The sequence below is a fragment of the Cricetulus griseus genome, chromosome X (assembly GCF_003668045.3).
Source record: "Cricetulus griseus strain 17A/GY chromosome X, alternate assembly CriGri-PICRH-1.0, whole genome shotgun sequence".
Lineage (NCBI taxonomy): Eukaryota > Metazoa > Chordata > Mammalia > Rodentia > Cricetidae > Cricetulus > Cricetulus griseus.
The window spans coordinates 40284366-40311233 of NC_048604.1; the positions used below are offsets into that span (position 1 = coordinate 40284366).

Below are 26868 nucleotides of genomic sequence, written 5' to 3' on the forward strand. Positions count from 1 at the left end.
GTGGTTTTATTTTAGTTTTTTTATCTTTCAGAAAGTCTCATGTATCCAAGGCTCTATGGAGCTGAGACTAGCCTTGTACTCTTGCCTCTCCTGCCTCCATCTCCCACGTGCTAGAATCACAGATGTGTGCCTCCATACTTCTTTCATTTGCTCTGCTTTCCATTTCTGCTTTATTCCTCATCCCCACCATTTCTTTTTGTTATTTGGATGTTTTAAAAGCTCATTTTTACTTTCCTTTACTACGTCAAAATGTTTAAAGTTGATTTAGCTTGTTCCTTGACAACTTCATACATGTCTAATAGTGTGTTCTGATTACTCTCTCCCCACCCTTTTCTATCTCCTTCCTATTATAATCAACCTTTCCTCCTCCCTACCAGTCCCTCTTCCAGATTGATGACCTTTGGTTTTTGTTTTGTTATCCATTTTGTTTAATAGGGCTGTCTTCGTGATCACTGGATTGAAGCTATTCACTGGAACTTGATGGGATCACCAGTGGATACACAACTGATGACATCCCCTTCTGCCTGGATTTACCAGGAGCTGTGCAATGAGAGTTAGGGACTCATTTTTGTGTAGATCCAGTACAGGCATCCACAGCTGCTGGGGGTTCATGATTGCAATGGCTGTGTCTTATACAAAAAAGATACCGTTTAACAGCCCTTTTCTGTGTTTTCTGGCTCTCACATTTTTTTCCTATCTCCGATTCTGCAGTGTTGTCTGAGCCTTACTAGGGGTTGTATAAATATCTTGTTTTTGTCTGAACACTCATCTGTCAATTAGTCTAAGTACCTTGTGCAGCCATGAGACTCTGTTTACTGATGTTCACTAGAAAGAGAGGCCTTACTGACTAAGACTGAGAGTAGCATTTGTCTATAAGTCTAAGCAAATATTTACAAGGCAGTGTGATGCTATGTCAATTTAGCTAAACAACAGTATCCCCCTCCTCGGGAGCCTGTTTCCTCCTAATCTATGAGGGTTGACCAGATTTTTCTTTTTATGCAAAGGCTTTTTAAAATAAACAATGTATTTTGATCATAACCACTCACCATTTCTCCCCTCCACCTCTGCCAGACCCCCTCCAGCAGGAGTCCTTCCCAACTTTCTCTCGATATATATATATATATATATATATATATATATATATATATATATTATATATATACTAAGTCCACTTAGTGCTGCCCGCATACATATGGCAAATGGACAACCTATAAATTGCAACACCCCCAAGGAAAATGTTTCTTTGTCTCCCAGAAGCCATAAGCTACCAATAGCACATCAACTAGGGGCATAGCGTCATGCGTCCCTACCCCATTCACACTGGACTGCTGACTGACTTCATCTTATCTGGGTCTTATTCAGGTAACAACAGCATTATTATGAGTTCATAAGTGCAATAAACATGCCATACTTGGAAGACAGCATCTCACAGCACTCCTCCACATCCTCCAGATCTTACATTCTGTCTGCCCCCCTCCAGTGGTGTTCACTGAACATTAAGGATTGGGGGTTTGGTGTAGATGCTCCATTTAAAGATAAACACAGTTACTTTTTCCTTAGTACTTTGACCAGTTATGACTCTTTCTATTAACTGATGCTCACTGTAAAATTAACTTCTCTGACCAAGGTTAAAAGCAACCCTGGTCTTTAGGTACAAACAAATATTTAGAAAGCAGTTTGACAATATGAACATTTAACAAAATAATGATAGTAGGTGCCCCCTCTTGAGCTTATGACCACCTAAGCTATGGGCTTTTGACCAGATATATAGTACCAGGCATTAATTCCCCTCTCGGGAGCAGACCTCAAATCCAATCAAAAAGTGGTCAGCTACCCCTGTATGTCCTGCCACTATTACACAGTAAGTGCATCTTGCTTGGTAGGTTGGTATTGAAGCATTCAGGATCCAGGGATAGGTAAGACCACTGATATATTTTTTTTCTAGTGACTTGCATAACACGTTCTGGCACTATAAAAGTAAAAAAGCAGAGAAGTCTCCTAGTCATTTTGAGATAGATTTATTTATGTCCTTTAATCAAAGTATGTGGTACCTTCAGCAGTTGTTATGGTGGGCAGCCAAGAACAATGTTTTGGGTACCCCTGTTGCCTTCTTGAACAATAACTCTTAGGAAGTTACCCCATGCCCAGCACTGAGATTTTTGTTTAGTAACCTGTGTCTTCTAGGAGTAGCATTGTCCACCCATGCAGGATACTGATGTTCAAACTCTTTATTTTTCTTTCTACATCAAGAGTACTAACCAGACAGCCAACCCCTCAAACTCCTTTTTCAGAAAAATTCTACTTTATAATTAGCCAATCAGTGGTGGTGGATTGCCATAAGGATTCTTAGTTTTATCAAATAACTCCCTGTCCCCTCTTTACCCCATCCCTAAATCCCAATAATTCTTAAACATTTAATGTTCTGTAACCCTGAATCTTCTTACATATCACTTGAATTCTATCCCTATTACATTTTTTAAAAGATTTATGTATACAGTGTGCTGCCTGCATGTACACCTGCATGCCAGAAGAGGGCACCAGATCTCATTATAGATGGTTGTGAGCCACAATGTGGTTACTGGGAATTGAACTCAGGTCCTCTGGAAGAACAGCCAGTGCTCTTAACCTTGAGCCATCTCCAGCCCCCTATTACATTTTTAATTGGGATGCATGGCCTTTCCATACACCCTTTATTTTGGTTAGCCCTCCTACTGCCCCTTGTTTTCCCCCATGTTCCCTGCAGCTTCCCTGCTTGAACCTTTCCACTCTCCGTATTCTCTCCCTCAATTGGATTTAACCTGTATTTTCTTTCCCCCACTCCATTAATGTATCCCTTCCTATTGGCAACTTTCTAATTTTCTGGGTTCAACTTGTATTTCAAGTTTAAAATGCAGAACAATCCAGAGCTCCGATCCCACATATGAGAGAGGACATGCAGCATATGTTCTTCTGAGTCTGGGTGACCTCACTCAGTATAATTTTTCCAGTTCTATCCATCTCTGAAAATTTCATACTTTCACTTTTTATATCTAAGTCATATCCTACTGTGTACACTGCATTTTTCCTATCCATTTATCAGTTGATGGATATCCAAATGAATTCAGTTTCCTAGCTTGTGAATGGGGCAGCAGTGAACATGGGTGTATAGATAACTCTGTAGTAGGATATAAAGTCCTTTGAGTATATACCTGGAGGGGCATATATATCAAGTAGAGCTCAGTAAAGGTCCTACACTATACAGGACTGTCTTCCTTAACAAAATATAATCAGACCTAAATGTCAATAGTGCCAAGTTAAGAAACCCTACTCTAGTTGTAATGAGGAAAAGAAGGTTTTTTTTAATCTTAAACCCTTTTCTATTTCAAAGTATGATTCATATAACTAAAAAGTAAGTCATATTAAATGATATTTGCTTCCTTAGTTATCTTTGGGTATGCAATTTAAGGACAGACTCTGAAATTATGCCAGGATCTGAGATAAATGATTAGAACTTTAAAGATTTGGGCATAAATCAAGTAGAAATTTAATTAGAGCTAGTGAAGAAGTTTCAGTAATACAGCCATTTACAAAATAAATAATATAGAAATCAATAGCTTCACTATGTTTAGGCAATAGTTGTTGGGAAATACAGCCAAGAAAAGGCCCATTAACAATTTCAACCAAAATTATGAAATGCCCAGGAATGCATTTTTGAAAATATGCATGACTTAGATGGAGGAAACAGCAAAGTTTTACTGAGACATACAGGAGAAACACCGAATAATGAACAGGACCACTGAACGAGCAGACTCAGTAATACCAAAATGATAATTCACCTCCAAATTAATCTGTCCGTCTAATGCAATTCTGGTGAAGCCATAGTGGTTCTTTGGAAGAAGGAAAGGAACAAAGGACTTGGAAAGATTCTAAAATTCAAATGGAGGAATAAATGCATGAGGCCTGCCACCCCTCGTGTTGTGTTAAGCAAGTAATGATGGAGTGGTTTCGGGAAAATATATCAAAATGAATAAATTGATGCTCTTCCTGTAAGTTTAAAATGTTATGTAATATAAAATAAATAATTCTAGGGTTATAATAATTGAGATTCTGTTATGTAACAGTCACAGGAAGAAAAACTCGGTGAAATATTTTAAGGCACAAAAACAAACCTGTGTGTATGATGGTGGCATTTCAAATCCATGGGGGGAGAGGGTAAAATAATGAATAAATGTATTGTAATAGCTGGCTAACTGTTGTTTGCTTAAAATATTAATCATAAGAAATATTGTGTGAATTAAAGGTAGAAAATAGAGTGCATAAATATTTTAAAGGCGTAGGTGAATATGAAACTATGTAAGTAATGTTTCCCACACTGGCTACAAGAACATGTACTTATGTCTAATTCTTAAATAATATAGGCAAATGGTTTCACAAGGAAACTATAAATACTACAAAAAATGTACTAAACCTCTGTTCTCTGCACTTGTCTCCATTTTCCATACCCATCTAGGATGGGTATCTATCATTGTGTTCTTAGCCTTCCACCTTTAAAAATTATATTATTATATTATGTGGGGGGTTGGCACACATGTCATGGCTTGCACAGAGAGTTCAGAGGACAACTTTTCTTGAGTCAGTTGTCTCCTGTCTTTAAGTAGGTTCCAGAGACAGAACTCAAATTGTCAGTTTTGCATTATCTTGTGGCACTGAGCCATTCCAGAGGCTCCAACCTTCCATCTTTTATAGAGGTAGATAATATATTCTATATAGTAGTGTGTGTCCTGCTTTTTCAACTTGTAAATTTTATACTACGCTTGTTTAAAATTTTTTAAACCTTAGTTCATTTCACACCATTGAGAGATTCTTTAGTATCTTTTTAATATTGTTGTAGTAGTCCATGTTCTGGATATACTATAATTTGTATATCCACTCCCTTGGTAATTGTTTTATTAGTTTCCTCCTTTTTACTGGTACAAACAATAATGTAGTGGATATCATTTTTATCACATTTATGTGTGTGTGTGTGTGTGTGTGTGTGTGTGTGTGTGTGTGTGTGTGTGCGTGCGCTCCATAAGATATGTGTGAAGTTAAGAGGACAACAGGAGTCCATTTAGTCTTTTTGTGAAGCACCCACCCCACCATGTGGATCCTGAGTATGAAAGTGAAGTCACTGGGCTTGGTGACAAGCATCTTTACCTGCTTAACCATCTCTATAGCTCTGGATATGATCTTATGTGTCATTTCACAGGTACACAAAAACATCTTACATATTTATGGTGGTAAAATATACATTAAAAACTTTACCACTTTTAATTGTACAGTTAGTCACTTCTAGGTATATAGTTCTGTGGCATAAAGTGCACTCTTCATGGACATTTCCAGAAGAATATTTCTATCTCAAATGATAGATGCATTTGAAATATTTAAAACATTGACCACCCATTTTCCACAGGAGCCATGCCACTTTACACTTCCATTAGGAATCCATGAGGCTGCCTGATTTTTTGATGCCCTTAATAAACTATGTTAGTATTTTTTGAGTTCTTGTCATCTGTTTTGTGAAATTGCTTTGAACGTAGTTACAATTTGCAGTTTTCTCTTAAAATTAGATTGAATACTTTTTCTTATGTTTAAGGGGGAAAAGCCCTTTAAAATATAATATTGAGACCTAAACTAGGCCATAAAGGGAAAAAGTGATGGAAAGATGGCTACTTATAGAATAGCAACAAATTAAAAGCCATTGACAACCTGGGGTAGGAGAGTATTTACAACATATGACAGAATAAATAGCCTTGCTATTTCGTGTTATTAAAAATCACTCATAAGAGTTGAGGATGTTGCCTTCTCTTTCCAGTTCGTTGAGTGTTTATATCATGAAAGGGCATTGCATTTTTATCAAATGCAGTTTTTTCTTCTCCTGAGATGATAATGTGTTTTTTAATAACAGTATAATTGACATATAATTCACATCTTGCAATTCACTCTTTGAAATTGTACAATTCAGTGGTTTTTAATATAGCCACAGAGTATACAACCACCACCAGAATGTAACTTGAGAACATTTTCATTACCCCTAAAAGAAACCTTGTACCCAGTTAGCAGTCACCCTTCATTAACCCACCACTCCCGCCCCTGCAGCCCTTGGCAACCACTAATACACTTTCTGTCTATGGCTTTGCCTATTCTGGACATTTCATATAATTGACATCATGCAATACATTGCCTTTGTGCCTATTTCTTCCATTTAGCTTACTAGTTCCAAGATTTGTTCATGCGATAGCATAGATCAGTGCTTAATTCTTCCTTGTTAACTCTGGTAGGCTAGACTGAGAGCCTAACTTCTTGTTAGCATAAAGCTGTCACCTTTTAAATACTTACCACCAAATCTTCATCTTCTAAAAGGGAATCCTTCAACTGGAACTACTCATGTTCTGTTTTACATAAAGTCATTTCTTTGTGGGTGAGTTTGGGAGCTCTCTGTTCTTAGGACCAGCTGTTAGCTCTGGGGCAAAATCTTTCTTTGATCCAGGAGTTTGGGTGCTGGGCAGTGGTAACAGCCACTGGTCTTGATTGCTTCTTCCCATGGGGAACTTAGAGCTTCGAATGAGCTTTAGGCAATACCATCAGAGCGGTGTGGTTGGATCCCTACTATTCTTAGCACTCTGTCATGGAGTTTCTATCCTGTGAATGGGAAGTGGCTAAAAGAAACAAGATCTAGAAAGTTTGGCTGTATTTACCAGCAATGTTGCCCTTCACAATCGTGTTGGAGGTGATGAGAATGCTGGCTGCTTGCTTTCTCATGGAAGTCCTGTCTCCCTTGATTGAGCACCAGAGCCAGAGGGCACCCAGTCTTCTAAGCCACTCTTATCTGGAGTGTTACTTGTACAAAGGCGAGCAAGGCAGTGGGAGGAAGGCAGTGAGTTATGGCTTGTATGCCATATGTAGACCATCACTGTTAGATCACTGACTTTTAACAGATGTTCCTGAAGAAATGTTTCTTCATTCACTGTATACCCTTAAGATAATTTCCAGCAGTTTACAATTTTTAAAAACCATTTTCACCAGTTTCGAATAGTTTCACAGCAGTTCTTATGCTGCACTTCCAGGGAGTAGATGCTTCTCATCTGTTTACTGTTTCAGTGAGGTTGCTAGAAGGCTATTAGCAGGCAGCACTGATGAACATTTTTAAAATATGGCTTCTGCTATTTCCTTAACCAAAGACATTTTATTTGTAGTTGCTTACTTTTCCAGTCTTTGCTCTTATTTCCCCAATGTAAATGAATCTTTACTTTGGGGGAGTTATTTTTAGTCACTATATTTTGCTTCTTACTTTGATTTTTTTAGGTTGGCTCCAGCATCGACTACTGTAGTCACCACTGACAATTCAGCTACTATGTTTCCTGCAATGTCAAATTTTCCTGCCTGCATGGCTTCCCAGGAACTCGCATGTAAGTTTTACTCATTTTAAAGAAATTATTGTTATTTCCCATGAGCCTACTTAACTCAGTTTGCCAATAGAAGCTGTGGATTTCCTGCATCTTATAAATAATCACTATGTTTGAATCCATCTAGGACTTGATATCAGTAGTAGCTTTCTTTGTATAAAGCTTATTACCATGACTTTAACTGTGAGGTTATTTTAAAAATCATTATGGTTAATGTCTTAGTTACCTTTCTATTGCTGTGGGAAGACACTATGGCCAAGGCAGCTTATAGAAAAAAGAATCTATTGGGGTGTGCTTAGGGTTTCAGAAGGTTAGAGTCCATGACCACCATGACAGGGAAAATGGCAGCAGGCAGGCATGACCCTGGAGCAGTAGCTGAGAGTTCACATCTGATCCACAGCCACAAAGCAGAGAGATAGCTGAGAATGGCATGGACTTTTGAAACCTCACCTCCTCCAACAAGGACACACCTCCTAATTCTTCTCAAACTATTCCACCAACTAGGGAACAACTATTCAATCATAGGCACCTATGGAGGCTAATCTCATTCAAACCACCTCAGTAAATATAGCTTAAAGTGATACAGCTTAGCATCTACTTCATTAAGACTCTGGTGTTTTGAGATAACTATTACAAATAGGAAAGGAAGTTTGCCAAGTACACCTGAATGGAAGAAATACTTATTGTCTTTGTGACAAATACAAAAAGGATAATAACTGTTGGAGCCATAAGAATATACTATAGTATATTCTTATGCACATGCCCAGCTTATGCTCTTTATATTTTATCTATTAAATGTCTGAAATTCATTACTGCCTTTGGTACTAGTTGAAATATTATTGCTACTCAAATATTCCAGAGCTAGTTTATACCTTGTGATGGTTTGAAAGAAAATGTCCCCCAATGGGAGTGACACTACTAGGAGGTATGACCTTGTTGGACTAGATGTGTCTTGTTGGAGGAAGTATGTCACTGTAGAGGTGGGCTTTGAGTCCTCATATATGCTCAAGATACTTCCCAGTGTCTCAAACCACTTCCTGTTGTCTGTGGGGTCAAGATGTAGGAATTTTAGTTCCTTTTCTAGCACCATGTCTGCTTGCATGCCACCATGTCCCACCATATTGATAATGAACTAAACCTCTGAAAATATAAGCCACCCAAATTAAATATTTTTTCCTTTATAAGAGTTGCTATGATCATGGTGTCCCTTCACAGCAATAGAAACCCTAACTAAGACATGCTTTTAAAATGGTATGGAAAATAAGTAAAAAAAAATACTGTACAAAAAGTAATCATAGTATTTTAATAAGACTCAAGATTCCTTTACATTTAGGCTGACAGGTATTATTTCTGTAAGATATCATTCAACATCATTTGGAATATTTTGATTTTTCTAGTTAGTCATGTTTTTAAGAATGCTGATTTTTGAGTGTTTTATTATAAAATCATACATGCATATATGTACATATGCACGCAACTATATACACACATATGATTTTGTTTATCCTTTCAGACTTAATCTCACACATAAAAAACACATGAAATTATCTGCTTTTTGTAAGAATGGGACCATATTATCTGTTCTAGTTTGCTTTCTATACTGCTGTGATAAAACACTGACCAAAAGCAACTTGGGAGAAAGGAAAGGATTTGTTTGTAGAAGCTCAAGGCAGGAACCCTGAAGTAGAAACATGGAGGAATGCTGCTTGCTTGATTGCTCTCAGGCTTGTGTTCAGCTACATTATTGTGCAACCCGGGTTCACCTGCCCTGAAATGGTACTTCCCACAGTGGGCTAGGCCCTCTTTCATCAATTACCAGTAATGAAAATAATCCCACCTGCAGGCTACTCTGATAGAAACAGTTTCTCAGTTGAGGTTCCCTCTTCAAGTTTGTTTCAAGTTGATAAAAACTGCCCAGTACATTGTTGCATTCCTTGTCCTGGAATTTATCATCTCTCTTAGTTATATTTCTGTGTATCTGTCCAGGTCATAAAGTCAAGATACTTTATTAGAAAATCTCCTCTGGATAAGGTAGACTCTTCGAAGAGTCTACCTTAATTTTAATTAAGAGTCCAAAAATTTTAATTTTTCTTGAATATATAGTTAGCAGTGTTAAAATGAATTAATAAAGTAGGCTTTTTGGTAGTACAATCGATTGCTATTATTCCTAGAGAAAGGTCTCCTTTTGAAAAAGGTATTTATTTTCAAGTGACGAAAATAGTGCTATCTAGCTATACAGAACACCAACGGGGATCCAACCTGCAAGCTCCCCAGTGTTGTTAGTGATACTAATTCCAAAACACATTGTGATTGAGCATAGGCTTCCTGTGTGCTCCTCATTGCACTCTCACATGAGCTAACACAAAGGAGTTAGTATTACCATAAGGTTCCTTATGCCAAAGGGGACATGGAACTTTAGAAAAACCTCATGAAGACTTTTCATGGCACTGTTAGCTCTGGGGAAGTGGAACTCAAGAGCTGTTCATGTGGCAGCCTTAGGGGTTGCCTGCATCAAATATTGCATGCATGTCATTCAGTTACTCTCCCTTTATCTGCATTTTTCTTTTAAAATTTCTCACTGGTTTCTTCCTCTCTTTTTCTGACTTTGTATTTTGCCTTGTTCCCAATTTCGACTTGCTCATGGCGATTTTATTCTACTTAAGTTCTTCATCTGTCAATCTTTTCAAGTCCTTCTGCTTACAGTCTGATTTTTCTACAGTTTTTACTTATTTCCCATTTTCTTATGTTTTATCTGGTTCCATATTTCTGTGCATATTTCTATAGAAATCAAACACAGTTTGATTCTTCTATGTCACCCAATTTTTGAGAATGATGTATCCTAACTCTAGCTAGAGCTTTTTCATGTCACCCCCCATAAGCTAGTGGCATATGGGGCACTTTCCTCCTATACTTCACACACTCATTACCGGCCATATGTACTGAGAACCAGGAGCAACAGGCAGTTACCTGGAATAAAGCATGTGTGCCTGTGCCTGTTCACTCAGCAGGAATGGGATAGGCCAGGCTCCTGAGACTAGTCGGTACACTTAGCAGTCACCATGATTTCTGTGGTTATAGTACAGTCATTAACCTGAACATATTGCTAGTTGGAAAAGCCAGGCTAACACAACCCCTTGTGTACCAATGATATTTTATAACAAATTTCATGTTACACAGGCTCATTTAATTGTCAAGAACATTTGAAACTACAGAGAACCAAAAAAAGAAGAAAATATGATAGTCCTAATCCCCAACAGCCATAATTTTCTTGCATTGTTCTTTATATGGTTGGTAAACAGTAAGGATCAATAGTGCTATTAAAGTTGTGAAAATTACGAGTAGAAGTCAGCAACAAACATAGGAAACATGGGACTTCAGCTATGAAGTCTATTCAGTTTTAATCTGTAAGAGGGCAAGGCATTCTAGAAAGGATACAACAGAAAAGTTATAAAAGAGGTCTGGGATTTAAATAAAACTTTGAGAGGCTTTTGCTAAGCAGTTTGGCAAAGATGTGCGGCTAGTGTTAGCTAAGATGTAGAGAAATAGGCACTTTTCTCTATTGACAAGAGTAGAGTTTTGTCTTGTTTTTTTCAAAATCATTTCAGTAGGGCACTTTCACAAGATACATTAAGATTTAGGACATACCCTTGGTTTAGTGTGATGATGTAGCAATTTGTAGGAATTAGTTTCTCAAATAGAGTTATGTTTTTGTACAAAATATTTACAGAGATTGTGTGTGTATTGCAAAATTGTGTTTTTTTTTCTTTGAAAGTTAAATATAACTTACCAGTGAGGCCATCTGGGTCTGTAGTTTTCAATATTTATGGGAAGAGTTTTAAGAATTGATTAAATTCTCTTAATGGTTATAGAGCTGGTTAAGTTATGTTTTATATTTTAATGACTCTCTCCAGGAGTTTTAATTTTCAGCATGAAGGTTAAGTTGGATGCCTGTTCTGCAGTATATCACTTCATATTACAACAGTATTGGGTTCAAATCTATGGCTTTGACTCCCCATATTTAAAAAAAAATCTTGAATGACTGAGACTTAGCTGACACATTTCTCATTTCTTACTAACACTGTAAGTTCTTACCAACACTGCCTATTTTATTTTCTAGCCACGACCTCAACGACTACCACTACCACGGTTACCACCAATACCACTACCACAATGACAAGTGGTTTCAACCTGTATTTCAAACCACCGGCATTACCTTGGACTAATGACACTGGCTTAATCAATGTGGCTACTCTGCCAGTTACCATGACTGTAAAGTAAGCTTGTTTATTTGAAATTTTGTGTTTCGATTTTATCACTTTATAGGCATAATTGCATTGTAGTGTTAGACTAGTATTTTATAAAGCAGTTGAGGGAACAGGGAAGTATTTTATTATATGTAGCTCAGGAAGAACAGTCAACAGACTTCTGCAATACTGTTATATAGTCATTACTAGTATTACTAATAGCTATAACTTATTGTGTAAATCTGTCTATTAAACAAGATGGCAATTCTTTAAGAATATCACACCATTTATCACTCAAAATATCCTATGAGATAGACTCTATTTGGGGTCCTGTTTTACAGAAAACTGAAACACATAGAGATTAGGTAGTTGATTGCACACATTGTAATGTGTGTGCCATGATAAAAATTCAAACAAACTCTAGAACGTATATTAACTTGCATATTACATAAAACATCCCGTGTGTCCCTTGTACTGTTCCTGCAATGACAGAATCTTGCATTACTATAGTTTAGAATTAACCTAGAATATTAACATTGACCCAATCAAAATACAGAATACGGAGCTGTCGAGAAGGCTCAGTGGCTAAGAGCACTTGCTGCTATTCCACAGAACTAGTGTTTGAACCTCAGCTCAGAATTGCCTAGAACTCCAGCTCTAAGGGCTCTAGCGCTCTCTTTTGGTCTCCATGGGCATCTGTACACATGTGCAGGCACTCACAGACAGATATACACACATTAAAAGATAAAAGTCAATATTAAAAATAATAAATAAAAAGCAGACAAAATAGTTCTGTCACCACAAGGATTCCTCTTGGTGCCCTTCTATGAGCAGATCTCTCCTTCTTTCCTTAAGTCTGGGTAGTAATTAATCTGTTCTTCATTTCCATATTCACAATATTTTAAGAATGCTATACAGATGGAGGCATATGTGCCCTCTAAGAATTGGTCTTCTATTTTCATTCAGCATAATTCCTTACGTTCTACCCTAGAGCTTGAGCCCTCTGTCTGTCTGAGTTTCTGAGTAGTATTCCATGATATTTGGTATAATGTAGTTTGTTTAACCTTAGAAGTATTGCTAGGTATCTAGGTTGTTTCTAGGTTTGGGACTATTGTTATGAACATTTAGGTGCATGCATTTTTTGTGAACCTAACATATTGAGTAAATGCCCAGGAATGTAGGTGCTCGTCAGTATGATGTTTGTGTGTTTATTATTTTAGGTGCCAAACACTTTCCCAGAGTGGCTATGCCATTCTGTGTAGCTACTGTTAGACCCCCGGAAAACTTAAGTATCCGGGGTCCCAGGCCACGACTTCGGTCACCCCAATCACCAGGCAGATTCGAGAGCTTGCTACAAACTGCACGAGGCTTTATTGTAATTTAACGAGCTAACCCCATGTTAGCTCGAGTCTTTCACCCACCCGCCATGGCGGATGGCTAGCAAAAGAGGGCTCGTAGGGCCTCCCAAGAGATCTTATAGGACAGCGTAAGGGGAGTGTCTAGGGGTACGCACAGGCTCACGATTGGTGTGCCTGCAGGCTTGGAGGGCTTGCCCTGTGTTGATTGGTCAACTGGTTGTTATGGTCCATAGGCCCTCCCAGGGTGGTTGCTATGCTTTGTGCATCATTGCTGTGCGCTTGTCAATAAAGCACACCCAGGGTCGTAAAGCATAGCGCCACCAGCTAACTTCTGATTGTTTCCTTGTCACGAGGCAGGCATCTGACTAACTAACTTCTGATTGGTTCCTTGTCACAAGGCAGGCATCTGACCTCTAAGTGACCAAGGCAAGTTTATGGCAAGCACGTGTTCGGCTGTTATGGCTGCTGAAAGGGGAGCTGATCCCTTCACTACCAGTAGTGTATGAGTTATCCAGACTGTTTGTATTTACTTTCTTGGTTGTGACACTTTTTTACTACCCTTCTTAAAGCTGTGAAGTGACCTTATTGTGGTAAGAATTTTAATGTCTAATGATGTTACACATCTTTATATTTTCTTCATTCTTTGAGAATTTATGCAATGTGTTTTGATCATATTCATCCTCTCCCCCAGCTTCTCTCAGGCCCACCCACCCTGATCCTACTCACCCAACTTTGTGTTCTCTTCTCTTTTTTTTTAATACCCATCAAGTCTGATTTGTCCTGATCATACATTATTGGACTTCCTCTCCAGCTACCCTCTTGAAGAAAACTTATTGTCTCTCTCCTAGCAGCTAGACTAAGGTTGGGACTTCATGCCTACCTCGCCTCTCTATGTTGCGATTTGGACTGGCTTGAGCTTGTACATGCTGTCACAACCTCTGGGAGTTCATGTGGACAGCTGCCCTGCTGTGTCCTTATCGTCATCTACTACCCTGGCTCTTACACTTTTCATCTTGGTTGGCTATGATATAATGATATATATTTTATATATTGTTGTATTTTATATATGTTTTGTATTTATGCATGCTGATTTTGTTTTTGCTTGTAAGTTTTGATATCAGAATAAAAGTTAATGAATCACTACTAACTTTACAACTTTTAAAATGCTCTGGGAGGCATTCTTATTCCTGTTTTCTAAAAGAAATTGTAGAGTTGTTACTGTTCATTAACTACTTTTTTTGGTTTTTCGAGACAGGGTTTCTCTGTGTAGCTTTGAAACCTATCCTGGCACTCACTCTGGAGACCAGGCTGGCCTCGAAGTCACAGAGATCTGCCTGCCTCTGCCTCCCAAGTGCTGGGATTAAAGGCGTGCGCCACCAATGCCCAGCAGCACTTAACTACTTTTTAATGAAAACTTCTGTGCCCAGATAAATCTCTTGCAGAATCCTTTAAATTAAAAATAAACTTATTTAATGGATCCAGAACCAGTCAGACTGTCTCAGTTCATCTTTACTGAGCTTCAGCAGTCTGCAGTTTTAAAGGAACAGGTTCAGTTTTTCCTGAGTTGTCAAATTCTCGAGCATAAAGTTGTTTGTGGCCCTCCATTACTGTCCTTTCCATATTGGATATATATTCTTGTTTCATTTCTGATGTTGGTGGCCTGTGCCTTTCTTGTATGAATTTTATTGATATTTCTCTAAGGAACCATCTTTTGTTTCATTGATTACTCTGTAAAACGTTGCTGTTTTCAGGTTCATTGTTATCCACTGTTGTTTCTTTTCTCCTGATGTTATTGGGTTTATTTTTCTTTGCTAGTGTCTTAACGGATGATCTTAAGCTATTGATTTGAAGCATTTTCTTCTCATGCCAGCCTTTAGTGCACTGTTTTTCCTGTGGCCCACATCTTTCACTGTGCTCTGATTTCATTTTGAGTCATGGATTATTCGGAAGCATGGTGTTTACTTTCCAAGTGTGCGGAGATTTTCTTCTTTTAGAATTAGTTATAGCTGGTGTACATACTCCATATGATTTCAGCTATTTTATATTTGTTCACATTTTTCCTATGCAGAAGAAAATGGTCCATCTTGCAGAATGTTCTATGGAAACCTAAATATTCTGTTTTCTTGTATTGCTTGTAATGTTCTATGTATGCCTGTTAGATTCTGTTATTGTATTTTCAGATTTTCGAGTTTTGCCATATTCTCGTCTAGTGGTTCCTTCAGTTGTAGAGAATAGCTTTTTGAAATTCTCAATCAAATCATTTTGAATTTGCTTTCTTTTCCCTCTTGAGCTTTATCAGTTTCTCTTTTGAGAAAATTCTAGTACCCTTTGTAGTTATTTTTATTAATTTTTTGATTATCACACAAAGCAATGGGCATCACTATAACATTTCTATACATATGGGTCATAATTTGCTTTTATTTGCATGCCTGCTGCTCTCCGCTATCTCCCACACCTACTTCCCGTTAGTAGTCCCTTCCTTCCCCCTAAATAGTTCCCTCTTCTCTTTTTATGATCTATAATGTGTCTTTTTCTCATGTATTTTGAGGCTTTATTGTTTGGTGGAATGTACGTTTGAACTGGCAGCTCTCCTTGTACCTTGATTCCTTTATTATTATGTAATTCCTCTTAACTTTGAATGTGGTAATTTTCGTTGTTCTGTAGTCTACCCTATATGATAGGAACATCTTTTTTTCAAAAATAAACAACAAAAAAAATCCCTAGTTCTATACTTTTAATTCTTTTACCTTTCTATCCATATACTTGGAGTGATTTCTTGTAGGCCTTTATATTGTTAGATGTTTATTAACCACATTGTCAAGCACACTTATATTCAAAGAAACTATTGACTATCAGGCCTTGTCTCTGTTGTTTGGTTATTTGATTTTTACTTTTGATTTGTGTCCTGTTTCTCCTTGTTTTTAATCTTCCCATGGTTGCTGGAAATTTCCAGGGAGTTTCATCTTGTTTTATATATGGTATTTTTAATACTTTGTTTCATATAATTTTTTTACTAGTTGTTGTAGATATTAGGGTATACATGTATAACTTAAAACAATGTATTCATATTGACATTTTACCACTTTGGGTCAAGTGGAGAAACCAAACCCATTACTTAATTTTTTCCACCTTTATCTTGTATTGTTGTAGCAAGTATTTCTTCTATGTATGTTGAACATAACACCCCAGAAGGTTGTGTTTTTCATTCCAACCATCAAATACAGCCTAAGATATACATTTAAAGTGAATAACACTTTGCCCCTCTTTTCAGCCATTTTGATGTGACATTACAAGACTTGCCATTTCTTTTCTTTGTAGTTAATCTTCAAGAGTAGACTTGTTAGTAATGCCTTACCTTATTTCTTCACTTGCATATGGTATCTTTATTTCTCTTCATTTCTGAAGATGTGAAAGTCATGAACACTTTTTTTCTCCTTTGAGTACTTTGAAAATGTGTGATGTCTCCCTAACCTTATAGTTTCAGATGAGAAGTTAGCTATCATTCAGTTGATCTTCTCTCTTAAGTCCATTTTTCTCTCTCTGCTTTTTGTTTCCACATTTTAAAAAATATCTTTACCTTTCAGAAGTCCAATTGCTCTGTCTTACTGTAGATTTTTGTAGGGCCATTTCCATAACCTAATGGTTATCACAGTTGCCTCACACTGGATTTTTGTTGTGTTACTCTATTTCAGTTTGTTTAAATTCTTGAATCTTCATGTTTATGCTTTTACCAAATTCATAAAGCTTACAACCTTTTATTCCCAATAATTTTTCAGGCCCATTCTCTTTTTCTGGAAGTTCACTTGCATACATTGTTATCTCATTTGTTATTGTCTTCCTATGTCCTCAAGGCTGTTTTCATTTGTCTGTGTTTTCTCTTTGTGGTACTGTAAATTTTAATTACCTGCCGTTAAGGTTACTGATTATTTTCTGAAAGCTCCACTATAGTGTCAAACCTTTCAAGTAGGTTCCTTTCATTATTTTATTTTTTATTTTTTTGTTATTTTATTTTTTGCTTGTGTATTTTCCACTTGTTTTTTATAGTTTCCATTTCTTTGCTGATTTTTTTTATTTCTTTCAAGAGGATTAAAAATTGCCCTCTTCAGACATTTTTAGTGACTGCTTTAAAATTCCTTTCAGACAGTTCCCAACATCTGATACCTCTTAATGTTGTTATCCATGTTGCTAGTCTTTTCTCTTTTGAGTGGTGATTTTCCTAGTTCTTGATATGGATCATGTTTATTGTGTCATGGACATTTGTCTATTATGTTAGGAGTGTTTGGGTCCTATGTATATCTCCTTTCTTTTCATTAGATAGTTCCTTTGTTGAGATATAGTGCAAAGGGTGGGTGTGTTTTTATGTTTAGCTTCCCACTGAACCTTGTTCATCCCAGCAAAAATGGAGCACTGAGTCATACTGCCTCAATGCACCCGGGCAGTATGGAAGTTCAACTCTTTTAGTCCTGTGGATTCATTCCCTGTGAAAGTGGGACACTGCATCACACCACTTTACTACCTCTTCTAAGATTGCAAGCTCAGCTTACAGATGGGCCGTGGAACACCAGATGAAGAGACAAATGATAAAGTAACTCAGTACTTTAGTTGATACAGGGGTAGGCAAAATTTCAACTATTTGGACCTTGCTGATAGAGGACACAGGATGTCAACTACTCTACTTCATCCTACCTTGTATGGTCTCATTGATGCTCTGTTGCCATGGAGGCTTGGCCCTCTACTGGGCCTCACTGACACAAGGCTCATGGAAGAAAGAAGGTAGTCCTTTGATTGGCCTCTTTTATTTTGGGTTTTGCAAGTCAGTGTGGAGGTAAAACTCCCCATCAACTCTTGTTGACTTACCAGTCCAAATTTGTCTTAGAGTGTTCAGTCTTTAGAGGTTAGATTCTTTACTGGGTCTCTGTGATTCCAGAGCAAAAGGTGATGTCCAGTGACTAATCCTGCCTTACTCAATCTCATCAAGACTTATTGCTTTTGAGTGAGGATTTTGCTTCAGCCTGCCATATATGTCACCTTTAGTACCCTAGTAGGAAGTTAGAATGCTGCCTGCTTCTGCCAGGAAAGTATTACCTGCTACCTCCACATTGAGCTCCACTGGTACTACTCCTGCTAGAGTCAGTGTCCTGATCACAGAATTGGAGATGAAGTGGATGCTTGGCAGGGGAGTTGGTGTTCCTCACAGTTCCTTGTGAGTAAGGGATGCTGATCATTTGTGACTAGTACTCAGAAGCACACTTGGACTAAGATGATTCCTGGAGCTTCCAGCATGGTGTACTGACATAACAGGAGGAGTAGAAGTAGACAGTGATTTAGTAGACATCTTGAGAAGTATTTATTTACTCTATTCCCTTAGGATAATTTTCAGAACATTTAACTGGATGTTTTAAAATCATCTTTACCTGAATTATTTTTGTTGGAAAGCAGATACGAGAATCTCCTCACAGGCTTTTCCCCCCTAGTCTTCCTGTACTGTTTGTTTTAAAATATGATTGTGCTTTAAAAATATGATCATGGTATATCTTTTTATATTTTAGCTCAATAGTAACTCCTGTGATGACATATGGTCACCTGGATAGTATGGTGGACAAGTGGAACCGTCAACTACAAGAGCAAGAAAAACACTTTCTTTATCATGCCAACCAACTTAATGTTTGGAACCATACACTGATTGATCATAGTGATGAGGTAGGAAGATATTCTCATTAGTCTTCTGTATTGTACAAGTATTTTCAGATAAACACAAGAGAATAGACTTTGGTTTTATGATTAGTTTTCTGTTGCAATATTGATGAGTAGCTTAAAAGCATTTACCTAAGTTAATATGCTCCCTGAGTTAGGAAGTGTTTGGTATTTCAAGGGTCTGAGAAAATGGGTATTCTAAAATTATTGAGAAAATTTGAATATTAACATTATTTTGTTTCTGTTTCTCTTTAAAGATTATTATCCTCCACAACGAAGTGGAAAAAGTGAAACTGGACCAGAGCAGGTACAACCTTAGACTTTTTTTTCTTGAAAGATTCAAGATATAATTGTTCCAGTGTTTTTTTGCCCCCTTGCTGTTTATTGACATTTAATTTGTTACCCAAAATTGCTTTCATCAGCCTTTCTGTTGACTTGTTTTATTCAGGTTGGAACGAGAGTTGGATTTTATCCTGTCACAGCAGAAGGAACTGGAACGTCTATTGACTCCTTTAGAGGAGTTTGTGAAAGAACAGAATGTGCCTTTTAATCTGCTCTTTGTAGATAAAGAGTATGAGAGAATGTAAGTAACTGAATAAAGATTGAAGAATTGGGCAGAAGGAGGGAGAAATTGAATCATAACGCAGGGAATAAATATTGGTAGAAAAGGGCAAGTTCTTATCGTTGGTATTTATCAGCTTGTTTGACTGCTCCATGTTTATCTTTAACGGAGGCTTAGAAATGAAGGAATCATTCTGGCGGCTTGTTTTATAGAATTTTGTTCACTATTATTAATCTCAAGCTCATGTTTGTCTACTGTAACATTTTTATATTTGTCAAGTGTATTCTTAAATTAGAAATATAAAGCTTATGTGTGATACAGTATTGTGGAATATTTCTGGTTTCCTCATATTGACACATCTAAACCTAATATCTATACAGTTGTTTTAGTCATGATTATTTGTTATTTCAAAGACAGATAGACTTCATTTGAGGATGAACTATGGTTTTCAAAATTGGAATGATTTTGTCAGCGTTTCGGGCTAGGTGTATTTTATTTGTGTACTGTTCAGTCTTTACCTTGTGTCTGTTCATTGTCAATGTTCCCATGGCAACCCTAGAACTGAGATTTGATAATCAGGCCAGTTTATAAAGCATTAAGAGATGTTGTGTGAACATACTACATTATCTAAATTGAGACTAGCTTGGACTCATTTTGTCAGTGACTTGTTTGTAAATTAAGATGGAGCTCTTATGTTTTGGATTTTTTCCTTCATTTTTAAGACAGGTTCTTACCGGTTTTGCCCAGGCTTCTTGTCAAACTCCTGGGTTAAAGTGATTCTGTCACAATAGCATTCTGAGTAGAATGAATTACAGGCACCCATCACACTGCCCAGCTGAGCTTTTGCAAGTCCTTTGTCACTGAACTTGTTTTTTAAGGCTTGAAAGTGAATGTTTTTGTAGGATTTTAAATGTGAATAAGTACAGCATAAGTACAGCTAATCTGTACTGATCCCCATCTTATTTCTACTTTTATATTTCAGCCTTTGTTTTCTTCCTCTTTCCTTCTTTATTTTTCTCTTCTTTCTTGGCTCTGTTCTTTGGCATTGTTTCTGTGAAACACACACACACACACACACACACACACTTCACACTTTTTGTTTTCTTGTTTGAGACAGGGTCTGTCTAAGTATTCTTAACTGGCTTACAACTCTCTATGTAAAAGAAGCTGGCCTAGGACTCCCTCTGTAGACCAGTCTGTCCTTGAACTCATAGTTATCCACCTGCCTTTGCCTCTGGCGTGCTGGGGTTATAGATGTGCACCCCCATGTCTGATGTATTCTATATTTTTTTTATCAATTTTTGGAGAAGGTCTCATCTAGCACAAACTCTCTAACAGCTAAGGCTGGCCTGAAATGCTTGCAAGTGCTGTGATTATAGGAATGTGCCAACATGCTCAACTTTATTCTATCTTTTTTGTTTTGTTTTTAAAAACTTACATTTTCATAATATACTATCTGTGGATGGGGGTGCTTAGAAACATCAGTTCCTTTCCAATTACTCTTTTATTATCAGATTTATATTGCAATAAAACTTTCACCCGAATTTTCAACAGTTTAGGCAACCAATTACATGTAAATGATTTGACACAAAAAGCATTAGATGGTTACCAAGCAATCTGATTGAGTCTTTTAATTTTATAGATAGTAAATTTGAAAAATCTTCTGGCCACTTTTAATTCTTGTAAACATATTGATAGACTGGACTAAATCAATAAATCAATCTTTCTTCATCCCTCCCCACTCCCCACTGTCTGTCTTAAAATCAGTTTGGAATTTTTGATAATTCAGATCACTAATCAGTTTGTAGTAAACTCATATTTGTCTACCTTTTGTTGTTATCAAGCTCATTTCTTAAAATATCCTTTGTTGCATGCTATAGTATATCACATAAGGTTTTACTATGAAATTTTATGTATTGTCTATAATTGAATCAATCTCAACATTTACTGAATTTTGCTAAACACTAGTCTTCTATCTAGCTAAATGCTCTATGCATACATTTTGTTTTCCCAAAAGGGTTCCTTCGCTGTAGCACTCATCAGAGGCTAAATGTAGTCTTAGGTTATGATGGTAATAAGTTTGCAAACATCATATCCATGAAACAGTGTCATTGGTCATAGCTGGGAACCAATGTGAATAACTACATCTCTTTGTGTCAATAATGGTAGATGTGAGAAAATATTTCTTGTTAATCTTTCTTTCACTTGCATTTGCAGCTACAAATTAGCAGAAAGCATTGATGCTGAACTGAAAAGAATGTCTCAAGATCTCAAGGACATTATTGCTTATCTGAATACACTTGGAAGTCCTGATGACACTACTGTGCCTGTATGTTCCCTGCTCTTTTATGAAAGCCAAAATTTCATATGAAATTGGCCCTCTGGAAGTCTTTTAATTCATCACAGTCTCTGGTCCTCCAGAGTACTCCTTATCTGCCCTCTAGAGATATGAGGCTCTTAGGCATGATTAGATGGACAGTAAATATTCAGTAAATATTTACAGATGGGAGTTTTGTGGCTATTCACAGGAGGATAAAATAAATGACTCTTTCCATTTGTACAGAGATTACTCTTTACATGATTAAACATATCCTGGTACTTTTTTCACTTACTCACTAGTTAATTTTTCATAACATATAATTTATTTACTCATATATATATAAGCAGATACATCTAGGTCTAGTAGACATATTTAAGCACTCTTTAATTTGTATCTTTATATGGGAAGAAGGGTCTGAGCCCTCCCCCAAATGATGTGACAGACTTTGACAATCCCCCGTGGAAGGCCTCACTATCCCTGGGGAGTGGGTGGGGGTGGGTGGGGGGTCGGTGGTGAGCATGGGAGGATAGGAGGGTGAGGGAATGGGTGGATGGATATGTAAAATAAATAAAAATGTTAAACATTTATATCTTTAAAATGTAGTGACTTAACTATTAAGACTTAACATTTTCCATAGAATTTTTTCTTAAATATTGTCAGTATGTTTCTAACTGCTCAGAGAATACTACTTAGTTCATAAAGCAAATGCATTATATTATGGGAATGTATGACTGAGAATCCTGTTAGAATTGAGATTCTGTGAATCAATTTGGCAGTGAGAAAGAAGCAGGGTTTCTTTGTCATTTTCCTATACTCTAATTATAAAGAGCTCATTTCCTGTACCTTTTTCCATTATCTCAGCTGCATAGATGAAGACCTCTTTTCCCCACTCTCGCTAAATGGCACTAGTGCTAAGAGGAATCTCCCATTGTGGGAACTTCTATTGTGCTTTCTATCATTAATTATAAGTAGCAGGGAGGCTAGGATCTCGGTAGATGAGAATGAATAACATATACACAAGTGGTGATTATTCTCTAGCAAGTTCTTTGTGCAATTAGATGCAGACTGTCTTTCTGTACATACATGTTATTACTGAATTTTTTTAATCATGAAAAATCCAGTTACAGCTGAGAAACTATTAGAATATTGTTTGTCACATAATCTCTTTGGGTTTTATCTCCTTCTTTTGCAAAATGTCAAGAATAGAATAAATGATCTGCAAGTCCCTTTCAGCCATAAAACAGTGCTATTGTCTCCTTGGCATCAATCTAAAATTGAAAAATGACACATATAAATTAGGCTAGAATTACCAATGCTACCATCTGCCCTGTGTTCACAAAGATGATCATGAGTCAACAAAGTACATTTCTGTTAGATTACAAATGCAATTTCAAAATTGTTTTGTTGTAATAGATTTCTGACGCATAGATAAACATAAACAGATTTAGACATGGTACAGAACTGATGTCTAGTCTTGGAGTGCTGAAATGATGTGAGAAGTGTTGTCAACAGAGTTAGTAAAATCCTATGTTTATCATTTTCCCAACTTTGCCCACAATAATTTTATTTTACTAGTGAACAGCAAATAGTCTTATGTTTTCATTTTTCCTGGTAGGGATAATTGAGATGTCTAAGATGAGTAAGTTAATGGTAACTACTGTGTGATAGCAGGGCAAAGGAAGCGAGAGATTATCCCCCTTTTCAGATAGCATAAATCATTAGACAGAAAGTAAGGAAAACACACACCTGGTGAATGATAAAGTCCCTATGGAAAATGTAACGATCATCACAAAGCCCTGTTACAATGGATTATATATCATGCTACAAAAGTAGGAGTTATGTGTTCCAGAATTCATAGTACTGGGATTCAATGACTTCTTTTACTCTTGTATGTGCATTGGGGTGAATGAGAGAGACCAATTAATACTTAAATTTTTTATTAAACATTATGTTCTATTACCCTGTTATACTTTTATAAAATCCATAAAAATTAAATATTACCAATCCCTTCTTACTATATTGATATACTTCTTCTAGTCTTTTTATAATACTAGAAAAAAAATCTTCTGTTTAAATAAAATCAGAAACATACCCATAGTGAGTTCTACTTTGTTTTCATGATTCTCTCTCCAAATTTTAGTCATTCTTTGACAATGTGAATTTTAATGCTGCCAAGATATTTCACCAAAGGTAAATTTTATAATATACTTAACATTTTTTTTATTGGCAGAGATGTTGTTTCCAATTTTTGGGCAATCTAATATAGCCCTGTAATGACCAGTTATATTTAGATTTTGGTAGGCTCCTGAAAGTAGAATATACTCAGTAAAAAGGTCTAAATATTTTAAAACTATTGATACATGCTATAAAAATTTACATTTGGAAATGCAGGCCAATTTATATTACTGTTGGGTGTATATTAATGTATTGATTTTTCCTGCTTCAAATTGAGTGTTCCAAATCCGAAGTAGTGAAATCTTAAATGTTCCAAAATCTAAAACTTTTTCAGTGATGAAATTATGCACAAGTGGAACAGTCCACACCCATGAAATGGGTCACAGCCAAAAAACATTGGCATAGCTGGACTTGGGATGTAGCTTAGTGGTTAAAGCCTTGTGTAGCATGTGAGAAACAAATGAGTCAGCAAACAAACCAAAACACACAGACACACAGATACACAGACCCCCCTCTCCCCCCACAAATGCAGTTATAATACAAATATTACATCAGATCACCTTTAGGCTAATGTACAAGATATGCATGGCATATAAATTCCATGTTTAGAATTGTTACCCATCTCCAGGATATTTCATTATATATAATAGAATGTTCTAAAAATTGAAAAAACTGAAATAATCCTTTTTAAACATTTTAGGTGAGGAATAATCAACCTGTACTTGACTATTGAAAGCTACTATTTTTAAAATAATGAATTTGAGGGGCCCTGCATGTTGGTAGACTCCTCTAGTCCCAACATTCAGGAGGTAGAGAAAGGGCCTGGGCTACGTGGTTAAGTTCCAGGTCAGTCTGTACTACTTAACAAGCCTCTGTCCCAAAAATAAAAACAAAACGAGCAATTTCTGATTTGGTTGACAAAATTGATGTTCCTAATTTTATGTGGATTGTTTTATTTATTTTCTTTTGAAATATCTCTTAATGTCCTTTATTTTTATATTGTGCTTGTCAGGTTTATTTTTATTGATTTGTAGGACTCTAATCCCTGACATTTGCAAAATGAATAGATTGAACTAATGCACAAAAGTAATTAGCATTATAAGTATGAAATGGCAAAACACCATTAATATGTAGTTCATTGTCAGAGCACCACTTACCAGAAGAAAATTAAATGTTGCTTCCTAATTTCATTTTCCAATGTTTCTTTCTTTCTGTTTATTACGTTGGAATAATCACAATCTAAAAATTTTGGTTGTATTTTCAGCTTCAACAGATCTGCAATATTCTGAATGCTCATATGGAGTCTCTGCAGTGGCTTAGTCAGAACTCAGGTGGGTGTTTGTTTTGTATATATGTTGTAGGTATGAAAATATTGCACAACACACATTGTGCTCTCAATGGCCACACTGACACAAGAACTCTCCTGAAAGGCTGTTGTTCAGCTCATGCCCATATGAGCACTGAAGAATTAACTAGAAATTAATACAGTGAACGGATAAAGGTAGTGTGTTGACAGTATGGATAGAAGCAGAAATTTTAAATTTATCTTTTGTATACAATTTTGATCTCAGTAAACAAATGTTTTATATACTCAGAATTGGAGCCCAAAATGGGAAGAGAGACAAATACTGAAGACTGCTTCCCCAAACCAGTGTAGTTTATAACATTGCAACTCAGTGCTGATAGCCATTGAATGCAACATTGCTTTTTGAGTGTATTGTGTGTGAAGGCGTGCATGTTCTTGTATGTTTAGGGCTGTGTTCCATGCTGGGAGAAACTGGGCAAGTCAATGTTTGGTATTTTCCTCTCTGCCTCTCTGCCTTATTTTTTGACAGAGTTTCTGAGCCTGAAGCTCACTGATTTGATGATACTAGCAGCAAACACTTAACTGAGTCATCTCCAGCGTTCAAGAGTATAGTGTTCTTGATAGTGCATTCTTATTAGGTGAAAAGAAATGCAGAAATAAACTCTTAATAGTTTTGTTGTTAGTGCCAGATTATAGAACAAATATCACTGCCATTTTGTAGCTACAGCAAGATAAATCAAATGTATACATACATTAATGTTAATATAAATTAGGATTTTTTATTTACATTTTATATTTTAGTCCAACAAATATCCATGATACATTCCACTTACTGTACATGATTTCTTTGTGTCAGGAGCACCAAGTAAACTTTAGCAAGATATTATAGATCTGGGACTAGTCTCTCCTCTTATTTTCTATTTATTTATTTGTTTGTTTGTTTGTTTATATATTCCATCCCAACTGCAGTTTCCCTTCCCTACTGTCCTCCCAATCCCTCTCCCATACCTCCCCTCTCCCCAAGATCCACTCCTCCTCCTTTCCCTTCAGAAAAAGGCAAGCTAGAAATTAGAGTTTCTATTGAGAAATGAGATGCAAGTTATTTTTCTTATATATTTATATTGTAAATTTAAAATTCAAGTAACAGTAATGAATCTGAATTTCTTTGTTCTATACATGGAAAGGGCTTAGAAGCGCTGACAGTTCGATACCCAAGTAGCAATGAACATATTGACCACCAAGATCTTACTTTCTACAAATAAATCCCATTTAAAGAAAGTGATTCTTCTTGGGTGACTTTGATCTCAGGGTTGACATCAAGAAGTACAGGAGAACTGTGGGACATGCAAGGAAGAAAACATTGTTCTAATACTAATAATGTTTTATCAGAACATAAGATTGTTTCATGGGACTCCCATTACTATATATATTATGATGTCTTGAACATAAAAATTATAGTAACAGTAATAGAGTATAATATTTTAAAGGCAAAAATTTCGTGAACTCACAATTATACCCTTTAAAAGAGACTAAGAAATGAAAGGGATAGGGAGAAATCACTACAGATTTATGCCAACAAATAATTATAGAAGGTGATAGAATTAGGAAACAATAATTACAAATTTTCCATGGAATATGTTTAAGTTCATCTTCATCTTGAACACCCTGCCCCATTTATAAAATCTTTCAACCGATAGTCCATTTCTTGGCAGAAAAACAAGCTAACAGGAAATGGACAAAATAAAGACTGCTGGTTATTCTGTTAACTTTCTAAAAATAGTCTTA

The 26868-nt window shown here is 36.5% G+C and overlaps 1 protein-coding gene across 2 annotated transcripts in view; it reads left to right on the top strand.

Moving 5' to 3' along the window:
• Nup62cl (nucleoporin 62 C-terminal like) overlaps nt 1-26868 on the top strand; it is a 70456-nt gene that overhangs the window by 18242 nt on the left and 25346 nt on the right. For both annotated transcript variants that reach the window (XM_027433558.2, XM_027433559.2), the window contains 7 exons: nt 7324-7427; nt 11542-11698; nt 18576-18726; nt 18978-19027; nt 19169-19303; nt 21500-21611; nt 25042-25108. In XM_027433558.2, coding sequence (XP_027289359.1) covers nt 7373-7427; nt 11542-11698; nt 18576-18726; nt 18978-19027; nt 19169-19303; nt 21500-21611; nt 25042-25108 — 727 coding nt within the window. In that variant the 5' untranslated portion in view covers nt 7324-7372. The remainder of the gene's footprint in view (nt 1-7323; nt 7428-11541; nt 11699-18575; nt 18727-18977; nt 19028-19168; nt 19304-21499; nt 21612-25041; nt 25109-26868) is intronic.